Genomic DNA, 12,730 nt, shown 5'->3' with positions numbered 1-12,730 from the left:
TTTGGTCTTCAAACTGTCAATTTTGAGTCCACACACCCTGCTCCGATTTTCTAGTCTTTGTATGGCTGTCTCCCTTTCATGTTGGTCTTTGGCTATTATCGGAATGTCATCAGCATATCGCAGATTGCTAATTTCCTTGCCACCAACTGCAGTGGCGCCATTCCACTCTTCAAGGACCTCCCTCGTGATGTGCTCGCTGTAGGTGTTGAAGGACACAAATAAATATTAAATAAGTAATTCTCTCAGACCTTTCTATTTTTGAGTTATTTTATTTTTGAGAGTTATTTTATTTTTGCAGTTCTCCCAGTACATGTGCACAAAGGCATCAACTTCATCGAGTCTGGTGGCATACAAATCCGAGGCCTGAAGATGCACTCTCTTGCCCGCCAGAAGCCATCGAGCAAACTGTTGTTGGAGAAGTATAAGTTCATTCCTCACTTCGTCACTCAGAGCCCTCTCTCAGACCTGCAGGACCTGCTCCGTGTATGTGTTCAGATAATGGTGCAGAACCAGGGTAGTAAGTCCCTTAGAGGAATCGAGCTACTCGACAAAGGAGATGGCTCACAGGCTGAGCTGCTCGCACCGCACCTTGTCAGCATCATCAATGATACTCCCTTCACACAGGTCAGTATAGTCTTATCTTCTTCCTCCTTGTTCCCTAGCTGATGATTAGGGTTCAAATTTTTAGGTTTTGAACCCATTTCCCCCCCCTCACTATTTAATTAACAGTTTTCAAGATGTATATTCGTTTCACACTTTCTGAAACAGAATATGTAAATTTCATTGTACCTAGAAATACCTAAGTGAGGGGTTGACACCTAAAATAAACTAAATAGCTGTTTTACTTTGTTCAAATGAAGAATGTTATTTTCCCATTGATGATGATGATGGTGATGCTTGTTGTTTAAAGGGGCCTAACAACTAGGTCATAGGCCGCTTTTTCCCATTTAAATTTACCATAACATGATTTCGACCACTATTGTAAGCAGTAGGACGGATAGTTCAGGTTACTACCATTAAATGCAGCACGTTCCATGCTTCCCACTGCACATGTGACATGTGATGCAGCTGCTAGACAGTCAGGAAGAACGTAACGGGGTGGCCTCCAGTCATCCGCAGAAATTACAGCAGACAGAAAGCGTGGTGAATAATTGCTACAATACTTTTCTAACCTTGATTGATGTATGGCGAAACAATGTCTAAATTGAAAAATGGATTGCTGTAGATTGAAACTTTACTACGGATGGTCGAGTAGTCTCTTCTCTCTCACATGCTCCAAGCAAGTAAGTTTCCCATAACTAACCTGAAAACTGCACTGCAATATATACATTTTTTTGTACAATTGCCTTTACGTCGCACCGACACAGTTAGGTCTTACGGTGACTATTGGACAAGAAAGGGCTAGGAGTAGGAAGGAACTGACCGTAGCCTTAATTAAGGTACAGACCCCAGCATTTGCCTGGTGTGAAAATGGGAAACCACGGAAAAACATTTTCAGGGCTGCCAACTGTGTGGCTCGAACTCACTATCTCCTGAATGCAAACTCACAGCTGCACACATTGCTAATGTAGCTAGGAGAAATAAGTCCAGGAATAACACCGCTCATGAAAACATTCTTAGAAGACATCCACGAAGCAAAACCTAAAAAAAAAAAAAATAAATTTTAGGCAGACAAGAATTCTAAAATGAAGATTTTTACCACCTAAAAATCCAGGCCCTACTGATGAAAGAGCTGGGTCTGCTCCGAAGCCAGTATGCTTCTTATTTATTATTTAGCATGAGATGAATACAATACTGTATACAACATGTGCAACAACCATCTCAAGTTCACAACTAAAGTTCCAGAGTCAGAGAGGAGCTTCACTTGAGATAGAGTGCAAGTTCTCTATAGAGCCTCTGTATGCGCATAAAGGACACTCAATTGCAATATGTATAGGTAAGGAACAAACAAGTTTCAAATCAAGTCAGAGAGAAAGAGAGAAACACAGACCGCCGGGCTGAGTGGCTCAGACGGTTAAGGCGCTGGCCTTCTGACTCCAACTTGGCAGGTTCGATCCTGGCTCAGTCCGGTGGTATTTGAAGGTGCTCAAATACGTCAGCCTCGTGTCGGTAGATTTACTGGCACGTAAAAGAACTCCTGCGAGACTAAATTCTGGCACCTCGGCGTCTTCGAAAACTGTAAAAGAGTAGTTAGTGGGACGTAAAACAAATAACATTATTATTATTAGAAACACAGACCGAACACATGGTATTTGTACTCTCTGCTACAGCAGTTGCAGAATGGGAGGCGCGCGCATAGTTCTTGACCGTGCGAACAGCCTGCATGTGTTTGACCTGGCAAGCATCAGTCACCACTCCGAATCTCAGCTGTTAATATGGTGAGTCAGTTATCATTGCGACACTGTATTGTCGTATTTAAAGGTTCTGGATTCATCTTAATGGTCGTGTGAACAGTCATAACTCTCGCTATTGGTGTGCAGAAAATCCTAATGGTCTTTATGAAGTCCCTCATTATCATACGGAGATTGGTGTTTTGTGTGCTCTAAGTACAAGACAAATAATTGGGGCTTTTTTTTTTGAGTTGACAATAAATACAGAGAGATACCAAGGTGACATTTTCATGCCGTTCTTCCATCAGTTAATGGAAGAAGAAAAATGGTGTGGGTGGTTTCAACAAGATTCAGTTCCTGCTCATACAGCAGAAGATTCCCTTTTTACAATCTCAGAAATGTTTGCAGCCAGAGTGATCAGTGCTGGTATATTTCTCTATCGTTGTCCAGATCTAACAGTGTTGGATTTTTCCTTGTGGGAGAAACTGAAAGAAAAAGTGTATCGAACAAATCCCCACACATTGGAGGAACTGAAAATGAAATCAGAAACATTACAGTGGCAGAACTCACTCGCATCAGCTGGAATGTGATTACCAGATACAATGCCTGTACAACCCAGGAAGGACGACACTTCCAGCATCTTTTATAAGGTAAGATTTCATATAAGATTGTATACATGCTTGAAGCAGGGCGGCCGCGCGCGACATAAGTTCAGCTGAGGCAGCTGCCGTAGCGCAGAGTACAAACACCGTGCATTCAGTCTGAGTTTATATGAGAGACCCTGTATAACAGGATGAACTCGATGACAAGTCACTATGGGAAGAGAGAGCAACAAAAATAGGAAACGAGGACAAACATGGAACACAAAAGGACAAGAAGAATCTCCACATCTTCATACATTGCCTTTTTCAGATAGATAGTGTTTATACCCACCTTTCTGATGAAGCTGGGAAGCAGAAACGAGCTTGTCGAGGCTTGAAAAGAGATGGACGTAGAACTGAGATTGATGAAGAGAATGCCTACCTTCAATCCCCATTTGAACAGAGTAGCTCCTGACCTAACTCTGTTTAGCATCCTCTACTCTCATCTGGGAAGGAGAAATTCATCCCAGTGCACGCAAGGATTCTTAATGATGTGATGATGGAGTAACAAGGATTGCTGTCATGGTTCTTTCCTGGCTTCTGATACGTTTAAAGGTCTGTCTTGTAGATTAATTGCAGTACCCCAAGAAGGGTGTCTGGATTTTAGTTGTTTAGCCGGGGAAGCTGCTATGCCAGAATGGATAGGGAGGTGAGGAAAGTTTTCTATTTTCTTCCATAAGTTAAGCAATGACTGTAATCTTCTTAGGGATGGAGGTGGCATGTGACTTAGGATGGAAAGACAGAGAGTGTTCATTGGTCAGATGTACCCTGCAATGATACACATTGCTTGGTTCAGTTGGATGTCTTATCAGTCCATTGTGGCCACTCGCAAGCCAGGTTGAGCAGTAGTATTCAGCTGTAGAATACACCAGCCTCATTGCTGATCTGCAGTACATACAGTGGATGCAGAATCTCACACCAGTGTTACAATAAGCTTGGACTTATATTGTAAACATACTTCGGTTATCTAAGATCTTGCCTATGAACTGATGGTGGGATAGGTGATGAAGTGTGAAGTAGGATAAAGGCAGCATGGATGAGATGGAGGGAGGTCACATGCGTACTCTGCGACAGAGGGATGTCACTACATCTGAATTCCAAAATATACCACTTAGTACGTCCTGTTGCTTTATACGGTGGTGAATGTCGACCATTCGACAAAGCTAAGGAGCACTAATTGCCACACCATAGAAATGTGTATGCTCCATTGGTCGATGGGCATCACACTCCTGTATCGTGTCAAAAACGACACCAACTACCAGCAAATGGGCATTGCACCTATCACTGAGAAGGCACAGGAAAAACATCTCCAATGGTATGGTCACGTCCTGTGTGCTGCACCTGGAACAGTTGCCGATTTCACCCACTCCTTTGAAATTAATCGGCAACGTCCGCGTGGACGTCTAAAGCAGTGCTGGCATGACACAGTAGATGCTGATATGAAGACCCTGAACTTAAGACCAGATGATGCCCAAGGTTGTACAAAATTGTGAGCCAAGATTGAAACAGCAGAGCCTGCACCAGTAGGAAAATGCTAGGAGGAGGAGGAGAAGGAGGATGATGATACTGGAATCGCATATAAGTGTTTGAGTTGAAATATTTCCCTTGTTAATATTGTGAGTTCATCTCATCATTCTCTATAGAACTGACTCTTTCATTCGTGCTTGTTTCATAGGCTCTGAGTCAGCTCGCCCTTTTCAATACACTGAATCCTACACTTGTCGACTCCAAATTCCATAGAGATGTTTCTTGGAAACGATTCATTAGATGTAAATAAATTAATTGTTGTCAGTGTGAGTTTAATTTGCTGAAAAACATATTTATGATAATTTGATTTTTGCAAATGGAAATTTGACACCATGTTTCTTGTTTGTTTATATTTTATCAACTGATGAATATATGTTTGTTCCATATTGACTTTAACTAATAAAATAATTATTCCTTGAAGTGGAATGGTTTATATTAATTAATTAATTCATTCATTAACGGAAAAAGGTCTTACTGACTGAAACATGTACTAACATATGTATTTATATCTATTAGTATTGAATGGTGGAAATATAAAACATTCCATTTAAAGGAATAATTATTGCATTTTATCACTGTTAACTCTTTGGTAATCTCTTTGCTCTATGCATTAAATGGTAGCGACACTCTGTTCACAGATAAATTTCACAGTGTTGATGGATGTCAATGAAACAAGAGTGTTCAACCTGAATGAGAGTATCAATGTGGCCAACCACAGGCTGTCGTCAGAGAAGAACTGCAACTTGGTGGTAGGCACTAACTTACTGAGTGACCTGAAGTTGCTTCAGAATTCAGTAGATGCCTTGGCTCCAGGAGGAGTCATTCTGAGCAAGGAGAAGCCTGCAGGAGTGTCCACATCTGGCACCACTCGCCTTAACCTGCAAGTTTTGCTGGACCAGATGGTGGGCAACCATCGCATAGTGCTGCTCAACAAGGTGAGTAGTTCCAGCACCACCTCCTGCTTTCAACATTTGTATGGCATCAGTAGAGCGTTCAGTTTGAGTTTAGAACTTAGCTGAGGGTTTAAGCATGATTGAAAATACCACTGATAGTCAGTAGATTTTGAATCTTGTGACACTTGGGTCTGAAACCCAGTGAAGAGAGAGAGAGAGAGAGAGAGAGAGGGAGGAAAATAATTGTTTATAAATTAGTGTGTAACATGGGACAGTCCTGTAGACACTGGTTAAAGATCTCAAATTATTCCTTTGTGGTTTCCTCTTCTAACTGGCCATCTACTACTCTTGACCTCAACCCTCTTGACTACAATGTCTGTGTTTTAGAATATGAAGTGCATGATGAAAAAACACTTTAGTGACACTTCACCACTGTCTTATGAAGGCACTGGTGAATTTTTTGTTTATACTTGCTTAACCCCTCAAGTGTGACATTGTAAAACTCCGGGCTGCACTCACAGCATGCTTTATTTGTAGTACTCCCAATGCTGAGTGCGGCATCATATAATTTCCAAACGGGCAGGCGAAAATGATCAAAAAAAGTATTACATAATAGTATAAACATATGCTAACCTGATTATCCCTGGACAGCTGCACATCAATACTGTGACTTTGTATGGTGGTTACCCCATGAGTTTGCATTTCTGGGCATATTATCACGAATTACGTCATCAGCATCACTATCTTCACTGGAAGATACAGCAAACTCTTCCTCTGTATTACTCTCACACTCTTAATTACTTTCTCCACCATTATTTGCAAGTAAATGATCTATTTCTTTGTCACGAACAACTCTGCTAGAGAACCTGACATGTTTCCGAGCAAACTTGAAACAGGTGTGCAGAGTTTAACAAAGTAAATTACTATGAAGGTATTCGACTTCACTTGGCAATAATAGATAGCTCGGAGTATAGCTGAAAGTTGCCTCTTCCTTCCTTGCTTCTTACGATAAAGCAAATAACTATTATAAAATCCACATAGCGGACGTTTCAAATGTTACAGCGTATCATTGTGCTGCATATGCTGCGAGGTGTTAAGGGAATAGTTCGGAGAAAAAAAAAAATGGGTATTGCGGTCATTTTGCTGAAAACATCTGGTTCTGTAAACTTTTCAGTTATGATTCAGTAGAGGAAAAAGTACCCCATTGCACAACAGTTCTGATAGCCGTTGGCCTACCAAGCAATAATTGTTCAGCCCAAAGGCCTGCAGATTATGAGGTGATGCATTGTCAGTACAATGAATTCTCTCAGCTGTTATTCTTGTCTTTGTCGACTGAGGCACTCTCTCACCATTAGATGACTCCTCAATTGTTTCCATGTAGGCTGAGTGTACCTCAAATTAGCACTCGGTTCCAGGTAAAAATACATGACTACCGGGCGAGTTGGCCGTGCGCGTAGAGGCGCGCGGCTGTGAGCTTGCATCCGGGAGATAGTAGGTTCGAATCCCACTATCGGCAGCCCTGAAAATGGTTTTCCGTGGTTTCCCATTTTCACACCAGGCAAATGCTGGGGCTGTACCTTAATTAAGGCCACGGCCGCTTCCTTCCAACTCCTAGGCCTTTCCTATCCCATCGTCGCCATAAGACCTATCTGTGTCGGTGCGACGTAAAGCCCATAGCAAAAAAAAAAAAAAAAAAAAATACATGACTAGGCTGGGAATTGAACCCAGGGTCTGTGGGTGAGAGGCAGGCTTGGTATTCCTAGACTGATGATCCGTCTTTAATGGAGAAAACTGTATCAAACTTTGTTTTGCTTTCTTTTCTTCCAAATTTCCAATTTTACATATTGAATTTTATTTTTCTCTTTTAATATTCCATTGTCTAGCTTTATGGCTAAATGCTTAGCATGATAGCCTGCAGCCCAAGGCATTTGATTCCTGGTCGGGTCGAGGAATTTAACCTTAATTGGTTAATTCCCCTGGCTTGGGGAATGGGTGCGTGTGCTGTCTTCATCATTAGAATTCATCCTAGGTGGGGATACATCCTTACAGGCTATCTATAGAGCATCAGTTTGAAACATCTGCATCAGGCCTCTCTGTAGGGCATACACCATTATTAATATTCCATTTAACTTCACAAAACTTTATGCTATATGCATATACTGAAAAATCAATGAACAATTTTAAAAAAAATATTTTTATCTACCAAGTTTCAGATTTTCATTGAAATTGCAATTGAGCCTATGAATTTAAAGCAAAAATTGAATGTTTTCCTTAGCATATTTAAAATTATATCTCATATGTAAGGTAAACAGAGCAGTTTATCTCCAGATTGTCCCCTAAGTCAGTGATGATTGACCATAGAGATTTGAGATTTGTATGTTTGTCAGATTGTGTCATTTTAAGCAGTGATTGGTGGTTGTTTTTTTTTTTCCCTCTCTCTCTCTTGAATTATCTGTGTTCATAATTTACATCAATTTACTGAAAACCTTGACAGAGCTAGACAATGTGTGTGGGGAGAGGGAAGCTCACATGGTCAGAACAGTGTATTTTCTTTCGTTAGTCTCTAGTTTGTAATCATGGGATACATGATGTCATATTTAGTAAACCCTAACTTTCTCTTTGGTTGATATAATGTACATTGTGGTTTTATTCCATTGAATCAGGGAACTCAGGCTGCAGACCTCACCGTCATTCGTGTCACAGAGAAGAACTGCACATGGCTGCCCAGCCTGAAGTCTGCTCTCCTGGAGACCAAACCACCGGCACGTGTGGTGCTGTTGGCTCAAGGGGAACCCTTCAATGGCATCCTGGGAATGTTCAACTGTGTCCGCAAGGAGCCTGGTGGTGAAGTTGTCAGGTGAGAACTTTTGGTTTGTTGGTAGTTTAACCTTGGTTTTGGTGGCGATTGCTGTTTTAAGGATCAAAATAGCAAGATTACCAGCCCCTCTTAACACATTCAGCAGAAAGAAAGAGATATGTTCAACCTAAGTCAATCAAATTTTGAAAACAGAGAGATTTTTTTTTTCATTCTTCTTTCCCCTGGCTATGTATGTGCTCGCAGTATAGTTGGTTCTTCTGATGAGTAGAGAGTATTCCCTCTGCTTCTGTATCTAGGTAACAGGGATGTCCTTTCTCCTTCGGGTGGTCTCAGCTGTTCTCCACCATGTTGTTCTTGGCATCCTCGGTCTCTCCTTGGTTCTGTGATGGTAAGAGCATTATTCTGATCATACTGCTTGACATGCTCATACCAGTGGAGTTGCCACTCCTCGGGCTTCTTACCAATAATGGTATATTCATTGTGCATTCGGTCGCCTTGGATTAACATCTGCAGACCTCTGCAGCGTCACATCTGTGTGGAGTGCATTTGCTGTTCGTGCAGCTTCTGCTTTGCCTAGTATTAGGAGCCTTACAGGAGGGCAGGTCTGATAATCATGTTATAAACTTTCCCTTTAAGCATAATGGGCACCCATCTATTGTACAACCTTCTTCTTCTTCTTTTTCTGCCACTTTCCCCACACCTGTGGGGTCGCGGGTGTGAACTGTGTCGCACATGTTGATTTGGCTCTGTTTTACGGCCGGATGCCCTTCCTGACGCCAACCCTATATGGAGGGATGTAATCACTATTGCATGTTTCTGTGGTGGTTGGTAGTGTAGTGTGTTGTGTGAAGAGGAAAGTGTTAGGACAAACACAAACGCCTAGTCCCTGGGCCAGAAGAATTATTCAGAGGCATCCATCTATTGTACAATACACACGTCTAATAACAACACTGAGAAATCACTGGTAATATGTCCGCCTTGTCAGTACTATAAAGGAAACCTATTTAATCCTTACTAATTGAAGAAGCAGGCATGGAAATAAGTTTAACAAAAAGTGAGATAATGAAAAATCAGTAGAGAAAACAGAAAAATGATGGATGTTAGCTGCAATGAAAAAAAAAAATTCTTAAAGAAGTAGATGCTTTTAAATACCTAGGAAGTAAGCTAACTGGGAAAGGAAGCATCACCGGGCGAGTTGGCCGTGTGGTTAGGGGCGCACGGCTGTGAGCTTGCATCCGGGAGATAGTGGGTTCGAATCCCACTGTCGGCAGCCCTGAAGATGGTTTTCCGTGGTTTCCCATTTTCACACCAGGCAAATGCTGGGGCTGTACCTTAATTAAGGCCACGGCCGCTTCCTTCCAACTCCTAGGCCTTTCCTATCCCATCGTCGCCATAAGACCTATCTGTGTCGGTACGATGTAAAGCCACTAGCAAGAAGAAGAAAGGAAGCATCAAGGAAGAAATTTCGGAGAGGATAGGAAATTGTTCAAAATTTTGTTACTGTGTATCATACATAATTAGAAATTGGAAATTACCTACCAAAGCAAAAATCATGATATATAAATCATATTATTTTCCAATATTGACCTGTGGAGCAGAATGTCAGACTTGGACAAAAAAAAAAAAAAAGATCTGAGTAGATTACAGGCGACAGGGATGTACTTTCTGCGAGGGATCTTGAGTAAAACGAGGAGGGACAAGATAAGAAATGAAACAATATGAAACCCGCTACAGATCAACCCACTAAAAGAAACTATGGAGAGAAGTAGGCTGAAATGATTTGGCTGCGTCAATAGAATGGGACAAGAAGGATTAGAAAATCTAATGTATAGAATAGGTGACATAATAAACTACTTAACATCCTACATATAGTATCTTCAATACGGATCAATAATGATATTTATCACTTGCAACAAGAAAGATTACCAAGAAGAGTTCTGGAATGGACAGAACCTGGAAGAAGACCAATTGGAAGACCACAAACAAGATGGAGGGATCAGGTGGAGGATGATGTAAATTGGAGAGGACTACAATGGGAGACAGTGATGAGCGATAGACTGTGGGAGGAAAGAGGAAATTGGAAGAGGCCCTGTGAATGACTTGCATAAGCAGAAATGTATCAGGAAGAAGAAGGAGAAGAATTAATCTGTCGTACATGTTTCAAGAACCACATTCATTCTCTTCATCAGTGACAAAAATTTTGCCCGATAATCTACGGACTTGATTCAACTGTTGTTGAAAAGTTCTGGTTTGACAAGTATACAAGATTTAATTATTTGAAGCCCCTCCCTCCTGAAATAAGGCTCTGTGCCACAAAACTAAAATGTTCAGGAAACAGAAAAAACTGTTGAATAATGAGACAATGAAAAATATATATTTTTTTAATAAATCAGATTACTTAAAGAACACTTGGAAATCAAATGATCACAAATTAACCTTATTGAGGTAGTAAAAAAGCACTTTCTTACTTTGAAATCATGGAATAAGGGTCTAAACTACATTTTCACTGTTTGATAGTTTTACTTATTGTCGAATGATTCACTTCAAATCACTATAGAATCATCTGAATTCTTGAGGCATATAGTCACACATCTTCAGTAGATCATACTTTTTTCTTTCTTAATGGGCAGTGTTGAACCGTAGAGTTGTGGCAATTCTTGAGGCAGGAGGAGTGGTTGATTCCATCTGTTCTTGACACCTGTAACTAAGGTATATCTTTCCAAAGGAGCAATACAATTTTGGGATCTTTGCACATACACAGATGTGGGGTCATCTTCAGAAAACTTCAGCCACATTGCATCAGTAATCTTGAATTTAGGGTCTTCGACCAACATTCCCTGTAGTCGGCTTAGGTCTTTGAAGTCAGAACTCTGGAACAGCTCTCGTACATGGGAAGGTTCCGTAAGTATTAAACAATGACCAAATTTATTCTAAGGATCTTCCTTAGCACAACATTACCTATTTATTATAGACCCTTATTCCACTCACCTGTTGTGGCCTCATTTTTGCTTCTTTTATAACTCCTTTCCTTGTTGCATAAGCCTCACCCTTATTTCCTTTCCTTTTCCGTTCACTATCCTTCCAATTATCCATATTTATCTTCCTTTTTCTTGTTTTATTCAAGTTTTTTTAACTCGTTGTACGAAACATTCAACACACTGGCATCCATCGTGAATGAGTGGCATAGACCTTCTTTTCCAGGCAAAGAAGTTTTATAACAAACAAATTACCTACTTCTAATAAACATATGACTATTACAGTTCGCATGCAGTAACCTGAGATGGTGTAGACGCTTATTCCACAAAAAACTAAACTTACTGAAAAATGTGGCTAGATCCTTCTTCGGAGGGTCCTTCATTTATCAAGAATATCTATGGGGTTTTTTTTTGTTTGTTTGCTAAACCTTTTAGGTACAGTATGTTGTATTCCAGTTGATAATCAATATCTTATTTTCTTTTAGATGCTTCCTCATCCAAGACCCCAAGGCACCAGCATTTGATCCTGGCCTTGCTCTGTATCGCACCCAGTTGGACAAGGACCTGGCTGTGAACGTGCTGCAGGACGGCAAGTGGGGCGGTTACTACCACCTGTCTCTCTCCATCCAGCCCACGATCGTACCTCACTATTACAATGCTTCGGCCGAGCTTGGCAATCTCAACTCCCTCACTTGGTTTGAAGGCCCACTGGATCCTGTCAGGTACTGTGTAATACTCATCTTAATCGGACAGTTTTTAAAATGAATCATAATGTCCTTTCCATTATATTAGATAACTGGTAATTCTTGAGCAGTAGTGGGTTAAGCATTCACATTGCTTAATGCATTTGCAGCAAAGGTCAGAGAGTTACTATCTACTGTTATGCTAATGTACTTACTGATTAAATCTAAAGAATTCCACTTGAACATTTTTGGAAGAATTAAGTGTTGAACCAACTGCAGACTTCATCAAAACCGCATACAATTTAAAGAGTGGCACTGTGATTGGACTGCTAGCACTTTGCTGGGGTACCATTCCAAAATTATTTCAATCCTTTTGTTCTTATTTTCACTTTGGAAATAATGTATATAAAGGAATGGCATTATCAGCCTTAAGAGGCTCTCTTCAACTTCTAAGGAATCATCTTTATAACCAGCAATAATGTCTTGGTCAAAATTTCATAATTTTTCTAAATATATAATATAATATGTTTACAGATTTGTATACCATAGTAAAGCACTTTGCATGGCAACCCATAAATTGGGGGGTGTAAATATTTTTTTTTTAAATCAATCAATCAATCAATCAATCAATCAATCAATCAATCAATCTCAAAATTATTTAAAACAAAAAAAAAAAAGAAACATTTCCCTTTGCGAAAAACTAATGATCATAAATATGTCTTTCAGTAAATCAAACTCAGTGTTATAACAAGGAGAAATGTAATTCTATGTAAAAGGAACTTGTAGCCACAGCATTTTTGGCAACCGATGCTTACGGTAAAGACTAATGTGAGTTTATTGACGGTACACTTTCTGTTTGAACA

At 40.4% G+C, this 12,730-nt stretch overlaps 1 protein-coding gene across 3 annotated transcripts in view; it reads left to right on the top strand.

Annotated features, from left to right (window-relative positions):
* LOC136886298 (fatty acid synthase) overlaps window positions 1-12,730 on the top strand; it is a 146,774-nt gene that overhangs the window by 81,098 nt on the left and 52,946 nt on the right. For all 3 annotated transcript variants that reach the window (XM_067159028.2, XM_067159027.2, XM_067159026.2), the window contains exons 18-21: window positions 299-624; window positions 5,137-5,433; window positions 8,055-8,248; window positions 11,670-11,906. In XM_067159028.2, the coding sequence (XP_067015129.2) occupies window positions 299-624; window positions 5,137-5,433; window positions 8,055-8,248; window positions 11,670-11,906 (1,054 nt within the window). The remainder of the gene's footprint in view (window positions 1-298; window positions 625-5,136; window positions 5,434-8,054; window positions 8,249-11,669; window positions 11,907-12,730) is intronic.

The sequence above is a fragment of the Anabrus simplex genome, chromosome X (assembly GCF_040414725.1).
Source record: "Anabrus simplex isolate iqAnaSimp1 chromosome X, ASM4041472v1, whole genome shotgun sequence".
Lineage (NCBI taxonomy): Eukaryota > Metazoa > Arthropoda > Insecta > Orthoptera > Tettigoniidae > Anabrus > Anabrus simplex.
This window is presented reverse-complemented; position numbering and strand designations above follow the sequence as displayed.